This window comes from Rhagoletis zephyria, unplaced genomic scaffold, assembly GCF_001687245.7.
Source record: "Rhagoletis zephyria isolate East Lansing unplaced genomic scaffold, Rhagoletis_zephyria_1.1 Rzeph_scaffold_01123, whole genome shotgun sequence".
NCBI classification, from domain to species: domain Eukaryota; kingdom Metazoa; phylum Arthropoda; class Insecta; order Diptera; family Tephritidae; genus Rhagoletis; species Rhagoletis zephyria.
This window is the reverse complement of record NW_016158207.1, coordinates 43116-63617: the sequence shown is the minus strand read 5'-3', so window position 1 is coordinate 63617 and position 20502 is coordinate 43116. Positions and strand designations below refer to the sequence as shown.

Here is a 20502-nt window from a genome sequence, read left to right as displayed (position 1 = left end):
ATACATATACTATATTTGTACCTTCAACTTGCACGCTTCCATGGCAACCAAAAACGTCCAAAACAAGAATTTTTCATTTAATGACGGTTCCAAAATGTTTATATCGGCTGTCGGCTGTTTAGTTATTAAATGTACGGAAGCAAAGTGGATACATAACAAAAGTATCTTCGTCATAAAAAAACATACAAGCATACATTAAAAGCGGGTAGGCTCATCTGCACACACACGGTACAATAAATGTGTACATACAAATTATCTTGAACGATGCAACGACTCGTTAGGAATTCCAATCAAATTGCACGACCTTCGAATAAATAAAAGAAAATACAAATCCGCGGTTACCAACTGTGGCCGTTGAAGAAATTAACTCATATCCGGTGCTTAAAATTCCAACAGGCCAAATCAATAAAGCCTAAAGACAGTGGAGCCAATTGACTCTTTGAACAGAATATAGTTAATAAAGCAAAGGAGAAATAAGAGCGGTTCAAACAACAACACGTACTAGACAAACACCAAAAGGCACCAGTAAGAGGAGGTAGGCAAAAAGAAGCATAAAGCAGCGGTTGCGCGAGTGGAATTGGACTCGGCGAGGTAACAGAAAAAGAATAAGAAGCTGCTCACACAGACGGCAAGATGATGACAGCAGCTCCTTTGGCACCGTTGGCCTCCCTGGCACCGCTTCCCACAGCTCGCATGATGTTGGGTACCGCCAACAACACGAGCATGATGACTTCAGCTTCTGCAAATACCACGGCATCACCATTAATGCACCAGTCAAAGACGCAGTCGCCACCGCAGCAGCAGCAGCAGCAGCATCAGCAGCAGCAGCAGCAGCAGCATCAGCAGCAGCAGCTACAGCTGCAAGCACCAACGATGACAATGGCAGCACTCGAGTGGCAGTATTTCCAGGCAGTTTCGCTATTTCGACGGCGAAAATATGAAAAATGCGTTGAGGTGTGCAGTGGCATGTTGCACGCTGGCCACGAAACGAATGTGCAAATGTTTACCTCGCCGCCGAACGAGAATCACCATGCCGATGCAGATGCACAATACGGTAGGGGAGTTGGTGGCAACGGCAGCATGCAAAGCAACGCGCCCTCAAGGCAGGGACGAGGCTATAGTCAAAACTTTAAGAACAGCAACAACAACAACAACAATAATGCAAACAATAGCAATGCCAATGGTAATAACAATAAAGTGAGCATGCCCACGTGGATGATGGAGGGCGTTTGGCAATTAAAAATGCGCGCCCTTACCCAGCGCGTCTACATCGACGATCTCGAGACGGACGATGCCTTCGAGGGGGGTAAGTTTGTATGTTACTTGTGCAGGTATGTATGTAAATATGTATAGTTGAGCGTAATTGCACAGTAGCTACACTACATAATCAACACTGTTACTTAGTTGCATGAAATATTATGCATTGGAATGAAAATCGTTGTTAATTACTAACGCAGGGGCAGACACTAAAATATTTCTTTTAAAGCGCACAATTGTGTGTCGTTTCGATACTTCATGCTTATGTACAAATGAATGTACGTACGCAGTTACATACGTACATACATACATATATTTATGTACATATGCAGAGTTTACACAGGTATTACAAAACAGAATCTTGTTACAAAATGATGAACAGATTTTCAACTTGAAAAGGGAAAATCCTAAGATACTGATCTTTCAATGTGGTGCTTCAGAAAAGGCGTTTCATTATAGAGAGTATACCATAGGAGACTGGAGTATTCAACAACGTTACTGCGGAGGTATTGTTATACGTATTTGTTTCAATCGGAACGAGGGCTGCCATTCCTAATTGATCCGGAAATTTTCTAAATTCCTGCACAGTGGTGGCTGATCGGGACGCCCTCGAAAGGAGTGATTTCTGTTAGACAGAATTCTTTTCCAAGTGCATAACGGGGAACCAGAGCTAGCTGAATAAGCTGGCGGTGGGGAAGTCCTTATTTCTTGCAGATAATTATCTGAACTCTAGCTGCGAAATTTCTAAATAACAACTTTAGGCGACTTACGGAAGGCTTCAAGACCAGGGCGAACTCCTGTAAGAACAACCATGGTGACCTAGTGACCGATGTTCAGAACGTACTTAAATTATGGAGGGAACACATTTTCACCCTATTGAATGGTATCAGCAGTGAAAGTTGCCCGGAAGAAAACCCCGAGCCACCATCGATGATGACGGAGTCGATGTTCCACCGCCTGACGACGACGAGGTACGAATAGCGATTATCAAGCATAATGTGTGAAAGTTTGAAGCCCATTTGCACCCACGCCACTGTTGGCAGTGTTAACTTCAAGAAAGTACAGAATTTCGTTTACTTGGGAACCAGCAGTAACACTCTTGCTAACAAGTGCTACTTTGGACTGAGTAGGGAATTCAGAACAAATTGTTTCTCTCGACGAAAGAAAACCACGCTCTATAAGTCACTCATCATGCCCGTGTTGGTATATGGCGCAGAAGCATGGACAACATCCGATGAGGCGACTCTTAAAGAGTATTCAAGAGAAAGATTTAGCGGAAGATTTACGCGTTGGCGACGGCGAGTAATGCAGACGATGGAATGATGAGCTGTATGAGCTTTACGAACGACATGTACGTAGTGTAGCGAATTAAAATATAGCGGCTCCGTTGGCTTGGCCATGTCTTTCGAATGGACACCGAGGCCCCCACTGCGATGGACAGACCAAGTGCATAAGGACTTGGCTATACTTGGCATATCCAATTGGCGTCAGTTGGCACAAAATAAAAACGGCTGGCATGTTTTTTTGAACTCGGCCAATGTCACTTAGGCGGTTACAGAGCCAAATATGAAAACGTTACCTGTGGGCAGATCTGTATGGTCTTGATTGGACTATACACAGGACTGTCGATAGCCGGATCGGGCCCCAGGGAATAAGTCATCAGTGTGCCCTTTGAATTGAAATAATTTTTTTTAGTAAATACCCAGATTTTTTTTTCTGATGGTTTAGTCAGTATTAATTTTAAGGGTTTCGACAGAATATTTATTTCGCTAACTACGAATACATTAGAACAATAATGTATGCTAAATTATTACAGTTAAATATAATTTCATCATGTAAATTTAGCCAAATCCCGACCATACATAATCCCGACAAGACACAGTCCAGAAAAGAAATCCCGACCAAAAATCCCGACAAAATATAAAAATAATTAAAAAATCGCGTGATTTTTAATTATTTTTATATTTTGTCGGAATTTTTGTCACGATTGCCTTCTGTTTTCACTCAAAAACAATGTATAAATACACAGTATTTGTTATTGTTGTAAGGGCTTACTTAGCCCGTAATTGTCTGCAGGCCCAACTGACGGTAGGCCCAGGATATTTGATATTTCGATGAGGTAGAACCAGAGGGAGAGGGGGGATGTTAGTTGAGTTCGATTGGGTGAGCATGTGAAGAGGTGGTTGGTGTCAAGGGGGGAATCTCCACATGCTGGACACTCATTTTCGATGTTGGGAGGCGAGTTGAGCCAGAGTTACGCGTTGTATGTTCGCAACGCCATTTCTTTGTCTTGGCTAAGTACTGCCGAATGGAGGACTACGGCTCTGTACTTTGTTTGCAATTTCGGTTGTATGCGCCGGAAACGAGAGCTAGATGAGACAATCCTTGTAGTGAGGAAGCGAAAAAATGTGGAGTGGTAACCGTTTATATTTAAGCATAAGTCATTAATTTCATTTCCGGACGCATTGTAATTTTTTTTTGTCTGGATTCTGTCTTGTCGGGATTTTGTCACCACGCCAAACATTTAAAGGACTACGATTTGAGGGCATGCACCTGGAATGTCCGGAACCTTAATGGGGAAGTTGCCTCTGCCTGGCTGGTTGATGTCCTCGTAAGGACAAAAGCTGACATCATCGCCATTCAAGAAATGAGTTGGACGGGGCAAGGCAAGCAATGTCCGGGGCCTTGAGATATCCACTTTAGCTGCCATGTTAAGGAACGCAAATTCGCTGTTGGTTTTGTAGTGGGAGAGAGACTCCATCGCCAAGTACTGTCGTTCACCCCGGTGGACGAGCGTCTAGCCACAATCATCAAAGCGAGATTCTCCAACATTTCGCTCATCTGCGCCCATGCCCCCAAGGAAGAAAACGATGAGGCATCCAAGGATCGCTTCTATAAGCGCTTGGAGCGCACGTACGAGCGCTGACCCCGCCATGGTATCAAAATCGTGCTTGCCGACTTCAATGCCAGGTTGGGCAAGGAAGGGATCTGTGGAACCACCGTCGGAGAATTTAGTCTCCACGACGAAACATCTGACAACGGACTGAGGCTGATCGACTTCACCGGGACCCGAAACATGGTAGTATTCAGTACTAGGCTCAAGCATAAAAAGATCCATCAAGCTACGCGGCTGTCTCCAGATCGAAAAACGAGAAACCAAATCGATCATGTTGTGATAGACGGAAGGCGCGCTCCGAGTATTTTAGACTCACGTACACCCCGAGGCCCAAACATCAGCTCGGACCACTATCTTGTTGCAGCCACGATACGCACCCGCCTCTGTGCAGCAAAAAATATGCGCCCAAATATGCAAGGAAAGTTTAACGTCAAAAAGCTCCAATCACAACTGACAGCCAATGCATCCGCTACTCGACTCTCACACCAGCTCTGGAAGGAAAGACCGTTCGCGTACGGTTCCATCCTAGACGCAATACCGTCTGAAATTAAAGTGATGCCCATTGATTATATCCCCCTGCAGAGCCCCCCCGATTATAACCCCGCACGAAATTCCCAAGCCACAGTGACTGGAACCAGGAAGATTTCGGGTACTTGCAGGGCTTAACTGTCTTTACGGATGGGTCAAAGATGCAATGCGGGGTTGGTGCTGGGGTCTTCATTGAGCAATATAACCTAAAATTATCCTTCCGCCTACAGGACTATGCAAGCGTTTTCCAGGCAGAAACGTTTGCTATTAAGGAGGCAGTAAGGTACATCAAAGACAATGTACCCGCGAGAACGCAAATGAACATACTCTCGGATAGCCAAACGGCTATTCAGGCACTTTCCTCTAACTCTGTTAGATCTCAGCTAGTGGATTAATGTAGGAGAGAGCTGGCCTATATTTCTGATCAATACGAAATTACCCTAATATGGGTCCCGGACATAGGGGCATCTACGGAAACGAGGCAGCGGACGAACTAGCAAGGAGCGGCTCCGCACTGGATGTGTCCCACGCGGTGGACATGGGCGCCTCGCTCAGGGAGATTAAGACAAAAATTTCCGCAATTTATCATTCAACGGCCAGGCAGAGGTGGCTCTGCACAGGATCCTATAGAATTTCCTGGCAGTTCTGGGTGTCCTACGACCCACTCAAAACCAAAGCTCTCTTAGGAATGAGCAAAACAAATGCCTACAAACTTACTGCAGTGTGCACAGGGCACTGGCCCGTTGGGGTACATGCCGAAAGGATAGGACTGCCCTTCAGTAGGCTCTGTCGCAGCTGCGATGACCCGGGCTCAAAAGACAGTCGAACACTTGCTGTGCGAGTGTCCAGCCTCGCAACCAACCTCACACCAGCAGAGAGAACTCTTCAACCAACCGACATATGCGCGCAGAGGAACCACATTTCCCGCTCATTAAGTTCCCCGCCGAATAAGTAGTGGGATTTCAGCGAGCCCGAAAGAACAAGTGGTAAGATGAGGAGTGTCAGGAAGCTGCAGAGAAAAAATATGCCGCCTACAGAGCTATTTTTAGCTAATTTAAAATTAAATAAAGTTAGGGAACTCCTATTCTTCTTAAACGGAATTGCTATATCTATAAATTATTTTATACTTTTTAGTTCTTGTTGTAATAAAAGCGTGTGTTTAGTTTTTTAACTATAATTTTATTATATATAAGATGTTTGTATGTAGTGGTTCTTCGAAGTACTTGAATGGGTATGATCAAGAGCGTCAATGTAACTAGCACAGCGGTCGTTTGGCCACAGCAACCTACGCTTCTCTAATTTCAATAAAAGTCCATAAATTGTAATAGAACAAGAGGAGGTTTGAAAGAAGGGGCTAGAGCCCAGGTGCCACATCTTCAATTTCTTAACAGAGAGATCTAAAATGGCTGAGGGAGTGGGAGATTCTGTTCGAAGCTAGAGATCGAGCAGTCATACAATTTCCCAGACCACTGCCGTGTTTCCAAGCCGATAACTCTTCTTATTTGTATCTACAAAAATTATTCGGTTTGGCCCGAGACCAAATATCCACCAAATACTTATGCCAAATGTTGACAGTTTCTTCTGAGCTTTATCCTTCCATTGTGTTCTTGTATCCACCGGTGACGATTTTCACCAGAAAATCATCTAACTTAAGAATCAGTTAGAGCTGGCATAACCATAACGGCGTAGCTATAACTTTGTCAAATACATCACAGCTGCTTATGGTTATGCCGAAACACGAAAACTCAATAGATGCAGGTCCAGAAAATATGTTCGTTGGTATGTAAGTTTACTCAATTTACAAGGCTACATATGTACATGCGTATGTATGTGTGTAATTTATTTTTCAAAATAGTCGTGATCCCTTTCGATGCACGGCAGTAGGACAGCTGTTCGAAGGCCGCGGGCTTAAAACTTAAACAACTCCTATGCAGATGACTGAAGCTTACAATTGCTTAGACTATTGCCCTTATTCATATAAAAATAACTTTAATTCGGATTCATAGTTTAAATTCAAAACTTTTCTTTTCCTAGAGGGAGAAACACAAAACAACCACATGGAAGAAAAAATCATTATCAGAACGCTGAATCTGCCTTTGAACAGCTTTATTAAGTGACCTTTTCATAAAAATTTTCGATTTATAAGGCAGTTGAAGTCTTCTTTATTTTTTATTAATTTGGGTGTGCAGTTTGTCGCAAATCTATCAATATTTATAGATTTTTTGGTAGGTACATATTTTCAAGTCGATCCGTATTTGAGGCAAAAAATATTCTGTTTATTCATGTTCCAATCCATCCTTACCTATGTATGTACATATATATGTTTGTAAAACACTTTTAAGCCATCTACAGAAAAGCTAAAAATTCCGCGCTTGAGTGGCTTAACGGATTTTGGCTGCACTGTAATATTTCAGCTGCATTCCATTGGCACAACATGCCACGTCGGCTGCGCAGCCGCACACCAACTTCATCCAGCTTCAGCTCAATGCCCAAATACTCATGCCACACTTCTCGCATTCCATTGTGTTCAATCACCCTGAATTTTTATTTTCATCTTGTTACTCATTACTTGTTTCATATACAATTTAGTATGCTTTGCCTTTTCGTTTTTGTTGTTATGACCGTGCTTGCTTTTTTGTTGTACTGCATTTTGGTTATTGCACGTTGCATGACCTGATGCCGCCCCTAGCTTGGCTGCATGTGTACCAGCTTGTGTATTATGTTACATTCGCCTAAGTGCGGGTATGAGTTCTTCTTCTTTCTCTTCTTCTTGTTTGTTATTTCGATCTCTTATAGTTTTTTGGCTTAAACATTGTATTTGCTATCTTGCTTTCATGCATCCTCTGCGTTGGGCCATACGCGATACATACATACATCTGTACGAATATAGAGAATGAGGAAGTGGAGTTAAAGCGAATCGCCACAGCCGCCAGACCAGGTACCTCAATTAAAACCGCGTTTATACCACGGCCAAGTACGAGCACGCTGCGCGACAGCTCAAAAACATCTGCAACAATACGAAGTAATCTGCCATTGAGCCAAGGTAGCCGCACAGCGACTGCGCAAAGCAACAATAGCATCAGACCTAAGTCGAGCATGGTAAGCAAAACAACAAAACAGCATTCGATTTGGGTGTTTTAAGGGATAGTATTTGTTTTCGATAGGTACGTCCCGGTACAGCCACGTCCCGGCCAGGCTCCTCTGTCGCCAGCCGACCGGCATCAAGATGTGGCACCGCTTCACGCATTCGCGCTACATCCGCTGCTGCCTACACTGTTGGCGATGTCACCGCCAAACTCTATCAGGCATCGCGTCTAAATCCCACTATATATGCTGAACGCGAGGCGCTTATAAAGGCGCTTTTTCAATTTATCTACTATCACGAGTCCGATGTGCAAAAAGCGTATTCTCTGTGCGAGGCAGTCATGGAAGTCCATAAGCAAAAGCGCACCTCGGGTTCGGGTCGTTCTGGCGCGCCTGTCGATTGGTGGTGGGATCAGCAAATAGGCAGATGTTTGCTGGTAATGCGCTTACCACGAAAGGCCGAGACCTATCTGGTTCAATCGTTGGCGGCTTTCCCACATCCTGACACCTTTTTGTTGCTTTCTCGTTTGTACCAGCGTCTGAGTGAGCCTAATCGCGCGCTGGAGCTCATTGGTATGGCTGTCGACCGGCATCCTTTCAACGTAACTTTTCGCATAGAACAGGGCCGAATATTCGATGCTATGTCTAAGCAGGATGATGCTATGCAAATATATCGTCTCATTACCAAGCTCAATCCGATTAATGTGGAGGCGTTGGCTTCTATTGCATTGAACCATTTTTATGATGGAAATCCCGAGATGGCTCTTATGTATTATCGGTAAGCGTTGAAATATAACAAATGTATGTAAGTATGTATGCATATGAAAATGTACATGTATGTATGTATTTTTTTTATATATTCTACCAGACGGATCCTTTCTTTGGGAATTCACTCAGCAGAGCTCTATTGCAATATTGCTTTATGTTGTTTGTATGGCGGACAAATCGATCTGGTGCTACCTTGCTTTCAACGGGCACTTCTGCTTTCCAAAACGTCCGATCAAAAAACAGATATCTGGTATAATTTAAGCTTTGTGGCGTTGGTACGTACAAACAGTACTAAGGTTTCTACGACACATAGTATACACATACACATGTACATAAGTACATACACACAATGCCGAAAACTATCTGTTATTAAATTTACACAATACACATTGTGGCGAACGTGCGAAAATGACCTCTGATATCCAATATGAATATCAATCTGAGAACGAACTCATAACCAACCTTAGTTTTCTAACGTTCATAGTATATTGGAAATACTCTCGAAATGCGTTCAAAGAATGAGAACCGTAAAAAACAAGGGAGAAAGTGAAGTCCAGCGCATTGTCCAGCTCATGCTCGAAATATATTATTATTGTTTCCAAACCAAATTTGACGAGGGATAACGGAAATTCGTTGCAACATACATCACAATCGCTCTCTCTCATTAAAATTTCAACTCGATAATGGGCTGGATTTCGAATTCATAACAAACTGAAAATATATTGGATAACGAAGATTCCGTTTTGCTGGAGAATGGCCTGGTTCTCGAATCGAATACTAACCTATTTCCCATTCATTATCGAAGTTGAAACTTGAAAAAAAAAATATGCGTTTTCCAATCATTTTCGAATTTTTAACCAATCCCACTCGGAGGTTTGCCTTTAGCGAACCGCTATTAGAAACAAGGAATAAAACCGATTCAAGATAACGTTCCAGTTTCGGTTTCGGTTTTGCCAAGTGTTTCGGTTTCGGCTTTGGTTTCATTCTTCAAAATTTGTTTCGGTTTCGGTTTCGGTTTTGGAATAAAAAAATGAAAAGAAGTTATTAAAAGAAATTATTTATTAAATAAATATGTACCTTCCAAGGTTTGTTTTTGGCGAAATTAAACATTGTGATCAATTTTTTTTTATATAATAAAAAACACCTCTGAATCAATTATATAAACTAATGCTTAGATCTAACTGCAGAAATTTGTTTATTATTATATTTATTATATAATGAGGGTTGTTGCTGATAGGTACAGTTCACTGATGATATTAACACTAGGTTTTTTCCCTAATAATCCGGACCGGAACCGGGTATCAGAGAATAAGAGAAAAATTTCATTTCCAACAAAGTCCACAAGTTTGGGAACGCAAAAACCACATTTCGTGCCCAGAATTTGAGAAACTGCTGATTCACGTTGTTTTCACTTAAATGCAAACACTTGGGAATTGATTTTTTTCACAAATTTGATTTTAAGTATATAAAGTTTGAAAATACATCAACAGGCCATTCATTATTCCTTTAAAACACCAAGCAAATGCAGCCAACTTATAAACACAAAACAGCTGATATGCACTTTGACACTTTATCCATATTTACCCGGAGAAAAAGTCAGGCAGGAAGAAGAAGACACAATGCAATAATTTCCAGTTCTCGCTCTCTATTACCCATTTTGTTGAGTACGGGAATGATTTCTGGGCTGTTTTGGGCACCCGCGGGATCCCGCGTTGCATACGTGAAAGAAACTACTAAGATAAAATTAATCGATTATCGATTCACAACAACAAAGTCATCCCCGGATACACAGCAACAACGTCATCACCAGATTCACTTAAATGTGTCCTTTTTGCTGTAAAATTGAAGATGAATGAAAACTAAAAATGTAATTGATATTTTCGTTAAATATTTACTAAATAATTATGAGACCCCTTTATTTCTGTGCTCTTTACAACTACCCTGCAGGGAAACCGTGGACTGGTGCATAAAATTTCTAGTTCCGTACAAGAACTTTATCGCCAAAAACGAACCAGTCCGATAGTAAGTAGATCCCCACCAGTTCAAAATCAGCGAAATGTGGGATTCATAAAAAAAATATTTTATTTCTCGTTTTTCATTAGAAATCTATATCTAAAGTGACGAATTTAGAACTGGTTCGGAATTATAGAAAAAGGGACGCAGAACGAACTAGATCTTATGTGTCGAATTTAGAACTAATTCGAAACTATCGAAAAAGGGATGCAGCCGGGGGCTTGTTTACTTTACATAGATATGTGTTTGGCGGCTTTTTCATTCAAATGCACTTTCATTTTGCACTTCGCAGATGCTATTTCATAGTTTGGTAATAGAAAACAAAACTTTGTGTTAACATATTAACATCTTGGGGCCGCCTGGAATCTAACCAATAACAGCGAGCACCTCTGGAAAGTCCGCTACAGACAAAGGTATGTAAACGTACATTTCTTACAATCATTCAAACAAATTTACCCTGTGGGGAAAATCTCTAGTTCTGAACTGGTGCGCTTCTAGTACATTTAGACCCAGTACTGGTTCGCGATAAATCTCTTTTGCATGCAAACAACTGGCGAATTTAACATGGCGATGTCCTAGGAAGTGTCAATTGCCCCCCGCTGCATCCATTTTCGATAGTTCCGAACTAGTCCTAAATTTTATAGTTCCGAACCAGTTCTAAAATCGATAGACGAAAGAAAAAAGTATCATGATTTTTCAATCTTTTTGGTTCTTCCGTGTGTGCGATGTTAAGTTATATTGAAAGAAATGTGCTTTTAATTTGAAATTAAATATGTTTGAATGATTGTAAGAAATGTACGTTTACATACCTTTAACTGTAGCTGAGTTTGCAGAGGTGCTCGCTGTTAGATTCCAGACGGTCCCAAGATGTTGAAATGTTAACACAAATTTTGGTTTTGTATTACCAAGCTATGAAAAAGCATCTGCGAAGTGCAGAATAGAAGCGTATTTGAACGAAAAAGCCCCCGAACACATATCTATGTAAAGTAAACAAGCCCCCCGCTGCATCCCTTATTCGATAGTTCCGAACTAGTTCTAAATTCGACAAATAAGATCTAGTTCGTTCTGCATCCCTTTTTCTATAGTTCCGAACCATTTCTAAATTCGTCACTTTAGATATCGATTTCTAGTGAAAAAAAAACTGAATAAAAATTAGTTTTTTAAAAGTACCACTTTACGCCGATTTTGTACTGGTGGGGACCTAGTTCCATCGGACTAGTTCCTTTTTGACGACAAAGACCTAGTACGGAACTAGAAATTTGATTCACTAGTCCGCGGTTTCCCTGCAGGGTAATTTCAAATCGAAAAAACGTTTCTTTGAAAATAGAAGAACCGAAAGATTTAAAAATCATGATACTTTTTTCCTTCGTCTGGCGATTTTAAAACTGGTTCGGAACTATAGAATTTAGAACTAGTTCGGAACTATCGAAAAAGGGATGCAGCGGGGGCAATTGACACTTCCTAGGACATCGCCATGTTAAATTCGCCAGTTGTTTGCATGCAAAAGAGATTTATCGCGAACCAGTACTGGTTCTAAACGTACTACAGGCGCACCAGTTCAGAACTAGAGATTTTCCCCACAGGGTATACATGTGAAAATTAAAATCTAAATGACTTGTTCACCTTTTTATTAGCTTTTTGCGAAAAGGTAGCTTGCCGTCCTTATTTACTTCTTAACAGGAATTTTGGCAAAATATTGTTGATTTTGGTTAAATAAATCATTTATTTCTAAAAAATTTTTATTTATTATTTTATAAATTTCTGGAAACCGATTGAACTTGTGATTGAACCTGACAAAGCTTCACAGGGCAGAGAATGTGCCTTTTTGCCTCACAGGAGTGTGACATTTTAGGAAACGAACATCAAATTTTCTCACCCTTTGCAGTGATGGTACATACTTTTTTGGAAAATACCCACTCAACAAAAATAACATCCCCACTTTTCCCTACCCGTTAAAAAATGTTTCCCCACAAAATTCCCTACAATTTGTATCTAATAATTCCTTATAAAATTAAACACGGAAGGTTCAATGTTTAGAAAATTTATTATAATATTGTGTTGATGTGTAATAGAGGTCTACGCCAATAGATATCAGTGGCGGACCCAGGTAGGGGAAATTGGGGAAATTTGAAATTATGTACTTAATTTTGAATTTTTAGTTTTTTGTTATATTTTCGAATTCGTATTATTTTACACAGTTGAAAGTCACAGCAAGTTTGAATATTTTCACAGGTTCAGAAAACAACGAAAATTCCAAAATTTTGAATTTTATAATATTATTAAATTTCTTGAGATTTCTTATTTTTAGGATAATTTCCAAAATTTCAAAAACTATCGAAATCCGAGAGATTCTAGAAATTTTGGTAAAATGAGAATATTTTGAAATGTACAAAATTATTGAGATTTTAGAAATTCTTATATTTCCCAAAATGTTTAGAATTTTATTTATCCTAAAATCCATCCTTAAATGTAAAAATGCGAAATATCACAAATTGTAGAAAAATTCTAATGTTCCTGTACTCGTGTGTAAAAAATAGAAAATTCTTAGAATTCTAAAAGATATTAACATTTTTGAAAAATTCCAAAATTGTTCCACTTTTCTGAACTTTTCCATAACTTTGTATTGATATAACCAAGCTTGGGAATTTTAAAATTTTTTAAAATTTTGAAAACATCAACTTCCAAAAATTTTTTAAACTTAAAGCAATACGAAAATTTTTAAAATTTTTAAAAACGACGAAATATGAAAATGTTTTCAACATTCGAAAACTTTTAATTTCGTTTGATCAATTTTGTATATGGGCATTCCCATGGTGGCGCACGTGACAGTCGTACGATTTCAATATGATACAAAAAAGGAATACCATTTTTTTCTTTAACTTTTTTGGGCCATTGTATAGCACATAATTAGCTCTATATTTAACCGAAAAATGAAATCAATCGAACTGCTTGGTCCTGAAATATAAGCATTTAAAGAGAGTGTCGTTACGTGACAAAAAATGGAAGTTGATTTTTTCTTTTCTTACAAAATCGCAAAACTCTGCGAATTGTGGATGGCTATTTTCATGAAACTTATTTTAATATGATTTGGAGCAATTCTAGTTGTTTTTAGAGTTTTTTGAATTAATGCAAATTGTTTCAATTCTCTTTTACAACCCCAAGTGTGAAACGTGACGTGACGTGGCGTCACGTGACATAAATTTCCATCGTTATATTTTTGTTAATATTGCTTTTAAATGAATTTTCAACGCAAATAAAACATGTATTTTATGTAGAATATACTTTATATTTTGACTTCAGCGCCAATTCAGGGTCAATTTATTAGAAATCTATGATTTATTATGTTTCAACCACATACGCCAAATTCGAACCAAATCGGACCATAAATACGGTTTTTCGAAATATCTCGACCTTGGCACCACCTAGGAAGACCATTTTATGCAAACATGATTCTACTTACATAGCCAGTATATATTTTAAAAAGCAGACAAAGCGGCCCGTAAATACGTTAGATATAAAACTTTTATTTTTTTTTGTCGTGGTGGACCTTCCGCTGGAAACACCCATATTCGACACTTTGACTTAGAAAAAATTTGTTAAAATTCCTACAATTCTCAAAATTTTTAAAAATAAAAAATTCCTAGAAATCTAGTATTCATCATTATATTGAATTAATTGAATTATTGGGATTTTCTAAAATTTCTCAAATTCACAAAGTTTTGAAAGATTAGAAAATTTTGGAATTCCACTCAAGATATTAAAAAGGGGAAACTTCAAGTAATTAAAAACTATCAAAACTCTTAAAATTTTGAATTGCGGTGATTTTTAAATTTATATACACGATATACGTTGAAAAATAGCATAACTCCACGGTCACATTTGTGTTTCAAAATAGTCAGAACGATAATCACTTTACTTTTCCTCCCAAATCACTCCGAAATATTTCACTCCAAAATTTGCAAATTACAGCACTGCTACCAAATATATGTAATTAGAGTGAGAACACGATACACCATTTTGCATATTCTCGTTTCAGTTCGCAGACATTGTTTACTTTTTTAATAACAAAATAAACAACTTATCGTTGTAAAAAGTTAGTGCTTTTTGAATAATTTAGTTATTTTACTAGTGTTTTAAAGGTAAAAACTGGCAATACAGTGCGATTTGGACCGAGTAATTGCTCTTACAAAGGAACTATACCCCATACAAAAAATATTCAGCAAATATTTGAATATGTCGAGCTTTTACATTCGATTTCTTAGAAAGATTTTGAGTAGAAGATGTTGCGGTTTCCTTCCATATAAAAATAAATTGTGTGTTTTTTTTTTTTTTTGTTATATAGAAGCAAAAGGGACAAACAAAATTCGTAAAAATTAACGGCAACCTTTATCCATTTGAAACTTGCACTTTATTCTACTAGAATTCAATGGAATACAAAACTGCATGCTCAAAATATTTCGAAGAAATCTAATAAAAAATCTCGAAATTTTTAAGAAAGTTTGTTTAATTTTTTTTAATATTGTACAAAGTTTCAAACATGGATTTATACGGGTTTTATTAAAGAATTAACCCAGGGCCCATTGAACAGGTAGTATCAGTAGACCAGCTGATTTGATTTTTTTCAAATTATTTGGTCTCGAAAATTTCAAATATTTTTAATTCCTTCCATGCTGGAATAAATATAAGGTGATGTCACTTACATAACCTCACTTTTTCTGCATGCCAATTGCGGTCATGCATTAAATTTTATAAAAATGGTTTCTAAGAACAATAACTCCTTCACAAACGCAGAACTAGGCTTTATTAAACCGCCTTTCGACAATCCATCAATCCAAGTGAACGTATTGTCGTGGAGTGGAAGCATAGTAACCCTTACGGAAAATATTTTCTGACCAAAGTTCTCAACAATACCTTTCATTTGATATCCATATTGCGATGTTTTCGATAAATTGTGTACAATCGAAAATAAGTGGGAACCTTACACTATTATCCTAACATTTATCCATAACATTTTGTGTATAGGGAAAGCATTGTTTAAGAACCTTCTCTTGGTACCCATGAATAGTAATATTTTACCGTTTTTTCTAAACAAAAAATTAAATGAATACGCGGTTAAAAATAGGTGGCAACCTTGTTAAAATATACATATATATATATATATACAAGAATTGCTCGTTTAATGTAATAAGACAATTAAGCTTAAAACTGGATGGATTAAGTTTAAACCGGGACCGCAGTCATTGTTAGTAAAATAATTTAGATCAGTTGCGTCCATAAAACACTTTTGCTGTAAGCTAGTGTAATAAGAGGTTTATGTTTTCAGTCATAATAAATTATTATTACTACCTCAAAATTATTATATATAAAACTTAAAAGGCCACACAGACGTACCCCACACACAAGAGGCTGATTAAAATTTAAAAAATAAGAACTACTTTCCGCCCTTCGTTTATTCATATTAAAACAAATAAAATTAAACAGTTCTCTTTATTTAATTATTTTTAACTTCTAATAAAAATAACATATTATCCATTAAAACATATTATTACCATTGAAAAATTACACATCTAAATTCTAGCTGTTATATTATTAAATAATTATACGTTTAAGTGGCCAGACCAAAGACCTTCATCAGAGTCATCCGAGCAGAAACGCTTGGAGATAGGTACCGAATCCGTGATTAGTGCGAGCCATGGTGAATTAATAATTATATCAATACACAATGGTGTAAGCATGGGTGTATCCAAAAAGAAATAAAAAAATAAGTTACCAATTCGATTCATTGGCAATTGCTAAATTCTTACCTGAAACGCAATTGAAAAATCCCTAGTTGTAGAAGGTGATGATGCTACTGGTGTGCACTGCTCCAATAATCTGTTGGAAGAAACACAAACTTAAACACTGGTTAAAGTCTGATAATATAAATGTGTTGGATTTAATAATTTCCTACCTGGAACTTGCTTATAAAAACGCTGCTGGCAGCGCCACTGATGAGACACTGCTCCAATAACCAACTCTTACCAGCTCTAAATCTTAAAAGGCATTGTTCTGAAAACCTTTTGTGAGAAAAATACATTAGTTTAGTGAATGCATTTAGTTTGTGAAACCTACCTGGAATTCTCTTGAATAAATCACTGCTTTTTTGGGATGAATAGATAAACCTACATATATGAGGAAATATATAAACAATTAAATTTCATCAATATGCACATATATACATATGTATATATTTTAGCAAAAATTTACTTACAAAATCACAATTATTGCAAATTAATTATTGCAAGGAAGATTTGACACTACCTTATTGGAAGTGTTCGCCCCTTTGATTTTTTAAAGGTTAAAGGCCAGAAATATTAAAAAGAATTACCCTTTTTGACTACAAAAGGAGTAATAATTTGAAGTTTTTTATTTAACACATATACATACATTTAAATTAACTAAATTTAATCATAATTAAAAATGATTTATTTTGGAACGAATTTCCGTCATCCCTTGTCAAGTTTGGTTTGCAGACAAACCGGTTTCGGCGTTGTGCCATCTTCAGTGTCATTTTTCGAAACGAACGAAAAATGACACTGAAGATGGCACAACGCCGAAACCGGTTTGTCTGCAAACCAAACTTGACAAGGGATGACGGAAATTCGTTCCAAAATAAATCATTTTTAATTATGATTAAATTTAGTTAATTTAAATGTATGTATATGTGTTAAATAAAAAACTTCAAATTATTACTCCTTTTGTAGTCAAAAAGGGTAATTCTTTTTAATATTTCTGGCCTTTAACCTTTAAAAAATCAAAGGGGCGAACACTTCCAATAAGGTAGTGTCAAATCTTCCTTGCAATAATTAATTTGCAATAATTGTGATTTTGTAAGTAAATTTTTGCTAAAATATATACATATGTATATATGTGCATATTGATGAAATTTAATTGTTTATATATTTCCTCATATATGTAGGTTTATCTATTCATCCCAAAAAAGCAGTGATTTATTCAAGAGAATTCCAGGTAGGTTTCACAAACTAAATGCATTCACTAAACTAATGTATTTTTCTCACAAAAGGTTTTCAGAACAATGCCTTTTAAGATTTAGAGCTGGTAAGAGTTGGTTATTGGAGCAGTGTCTCATCAGTGGCGCTGCCAGCAGCGTTTTTATAAGCAAGTTCCAGGTAGGAAATTATTAAATCCAACACATTTATATTATCAGACTTTAACCAGTGTTTAAGTTTGTGTTTCTTCCAACAGATTATTGGAGCAGTGCACACCAGTAGCATCATCACCTTCTACAACTAGGGATTTTTCAATTGCGTTTCAGGTAAGAATTTAGCAATTGCCAATGAATCGAATTGGTAACTTATTTTTTTATTTCTTTTTGGATACACCCATGCTTACACCATTGTGTATTGATATAATTATTAATTCACCATGGCTCGCACTAATCACGGATTCGGTACCTATCTCCAAGCGTTTCTGCTCGGATGACTCTGATGAAGGTCTTTGGTCTGGCCACTTAAACGTATAATTATTTAATAATATAACAGCTAGAATTTAGATGTGTAATTTTTCAATGGTAATAATATGTTTTAATGGATAATATGTTATTTTTATTAGAAGTTAAAAATAATTAAATAAAGAGAACTGTTTAATTTTATTTGTTTTAATATGAATAAACGAAGGGCGGAAAGTAGTTCTTATTTTTTAAATTTTAATCAGCCTCTTGTGTGTGGGGTACGTCTGTGTGGCCTTTTAAGTTTTATATATAATAATTTTGAGGTAGTAATAATAATTTATTATGACTGAAAACATAAACCTCTTATTACACTAGCTTACAGCAAAAGTGTTTTATGGACGCAACTGATCTAAATTATTTTACTAACAATGACTGCGGTCCCGGTTTAAACTTAATCCATCCAGTTTTAAGCTTAATTGTCTTATTACATTAAACGAGCAATTCTTGTATATATATATATATATGTATATTTTAACAAGGTTGCCACCTATTTTTAACCGCGTATTCATTTAATTTTTTGTTTAGAAAAAACGGTAAAATATTACTATTCATGGGTACCAAGAGAAGGTTCTTAAACAATGCTTTCCCTATACACAAAATGTTATGGATAAATGTTAGGATAATAGTGTAAGGTTCCCACTTATTTTCGATTGTACACAATTTATCGAAAACATCGCAATATGGATATCAAATGAAAGGTATTGTTGAGAACTTTGGTCAGAAAATATTTTCCGTAAGGGTTACTATGCTTCCACTCCACGACAATACGTTCACTTGGATTGATGGATTGTCGAAAGGCGGTTTAATAAAGCCTAGTTCTGCGTTTGTGAAGGAGTTATTGTTCTTAGAAACCATTTTTATAAAATTTAATGCATGACCGCAATTGGCATGCAGAAAAAGTGAGGTTATGTAAGTGACATCACCTTATATTTATTCCAGCATGGAAGGAATTAAAAATATTTGAAATTTTCGAGACCAAATAATTTGAAAAAAATCAAATCAGCTGGTCTACTGATACTACCTGTTCAATGGGCCCTGGGTTAATTCTTTAATAAAACCCGTATAAATCCATGTTTGAAACTTTGTACAATATTAAAAAAAATTAAACAAACTTTCTTAAAAATTTCGAGATTTTTTATTAGATTTCTTCGAAATATTTTGAGCATGCAGTTTTGTATTCCATTGAATTCTAGTAGAATAAAGTGCAAGTTTCAAATGGATAAAGGTTGCCGTTAATTTTTACGAATTTTGTTTGTCCCTTTTGCTTCTATATAACAAAAAAAAAAAAAAACACACAATTTATTTTTATATGGAAGGAAACCGCAACATCTTCTACTCAAAATCTTTCTAAGAAATCGAATGTAAAAGCTCGACATATTCAAATATTTGCTGAATATTTTTTGTATGGGGTATAGTTCCTTTGTAAGAGCAATTACTCGGTCCAAATCGCACTGTATTGCCAGTTTTTACCTTTAAAACACTAGTAAAATAACTAAATTATTCAAAAAGCACTAACTTTTTACAACGATAAGTTGTTTATTTTGTTATTAAAAAAGTAAACAATGTCTGCGAACTGAAACGAGAATATGCAAAATGGTGTATCGTGTTCTCACTCTAATTACATATATTTGGTAGCAGTGCTGTAATTTGCAAATTTTGGAGTGAAATATTTCGGAGTGATTTGGGAGGAAAAGTAAAGTGATTATCGTTCTGACTATTTTGAAACACAAATGTGACCGTGGAGTTATGCTATTTTTCAACGTATATCGTGTATATAAATTTAAAAATCACCGCAATTCAAAATTTTAAGAGTTTTGATAGTTTTTAATTACTTGAAGTTTCCCCTTTTTAATATCTTGAGTGGAATTCCAAAATTTTCTAATCTTTCAAAACTTTGTGAATTTGAGAAATTTTAGAAAATCCCAATAATTCAATTAATTCAATATAATGATGAATACTAGATTTCTAGGAATTTTTTATTTTTAAAAATTTTGAGAATTGTAGGAATTTTAACAAATTTTTTCTAAGTCAAAGTGTCGAATATGGGTGTTTCCAGCGGAAGGTCCACCACGACAAAAAAAAATAAAAGTTTTATATCTAACGTATTTACGGGCCGCTTTGTCTGCTTTTTAAAATATATACTGGCTATGTAAGTAGAATCATGTTTGCATAAAATGGTCTTCCTAGGTGGTGCCAAGGTCGAGATATTTCGAAAAACCGTATTTATGGTCCGATTTGGTTCGAATTTGGCGTATGTGGTTGAAACATAATAAATCATAGATTTCTAATAAATTGACCCTGAATTGGCGCTGAAGTCAAAATATAAAGTATATTCTACATAAAATACATGTTTTATTTGCGTTGAAAATTCATTTAAAAGCAATATTAACAAAAATATAACGATGGAAATTTATGTCACGTGACGCCACGTCACGTCACGTTTCAC

The 20502-nt window shown here is 36.8% G+C and overlaps 1 protein-coding gene across 1 annotated transcript in view; it reads left to right on the top strand.

Moving 5' to 3' along the window:
- The first annotated feature begins 609 nt into the window (after nucleotides 1-609).
- Nucleotides 610-20502, top strand: part of BBS8 (tetratricopeptide repeat protein 8) — a 30958-nt gene continuing 11065 nt past the window's right edge. The window contains exons 1-4 of the mRNA XM_017615997.1: nucleotides 610-1306; nucleotides 7572-7780; nucleotides 7846-8543; nucleotides 8634-8808. Of these exons, the coding sequence (XP_017471486.1) occupies nucleotides 634-1306; nucleotides 7572-7780; nucleotides 7846-8543; nucleotides 8634-8808 (1755 nt within the window). The 5' untranslated portion in view covers nucleotides 610-633. The remainder of the gene's footprint in view (nucleotides 1307-7571; nucleotides 7781-7845; nucleotides 8544-8633; nucleotides 8809-20502) is intronic.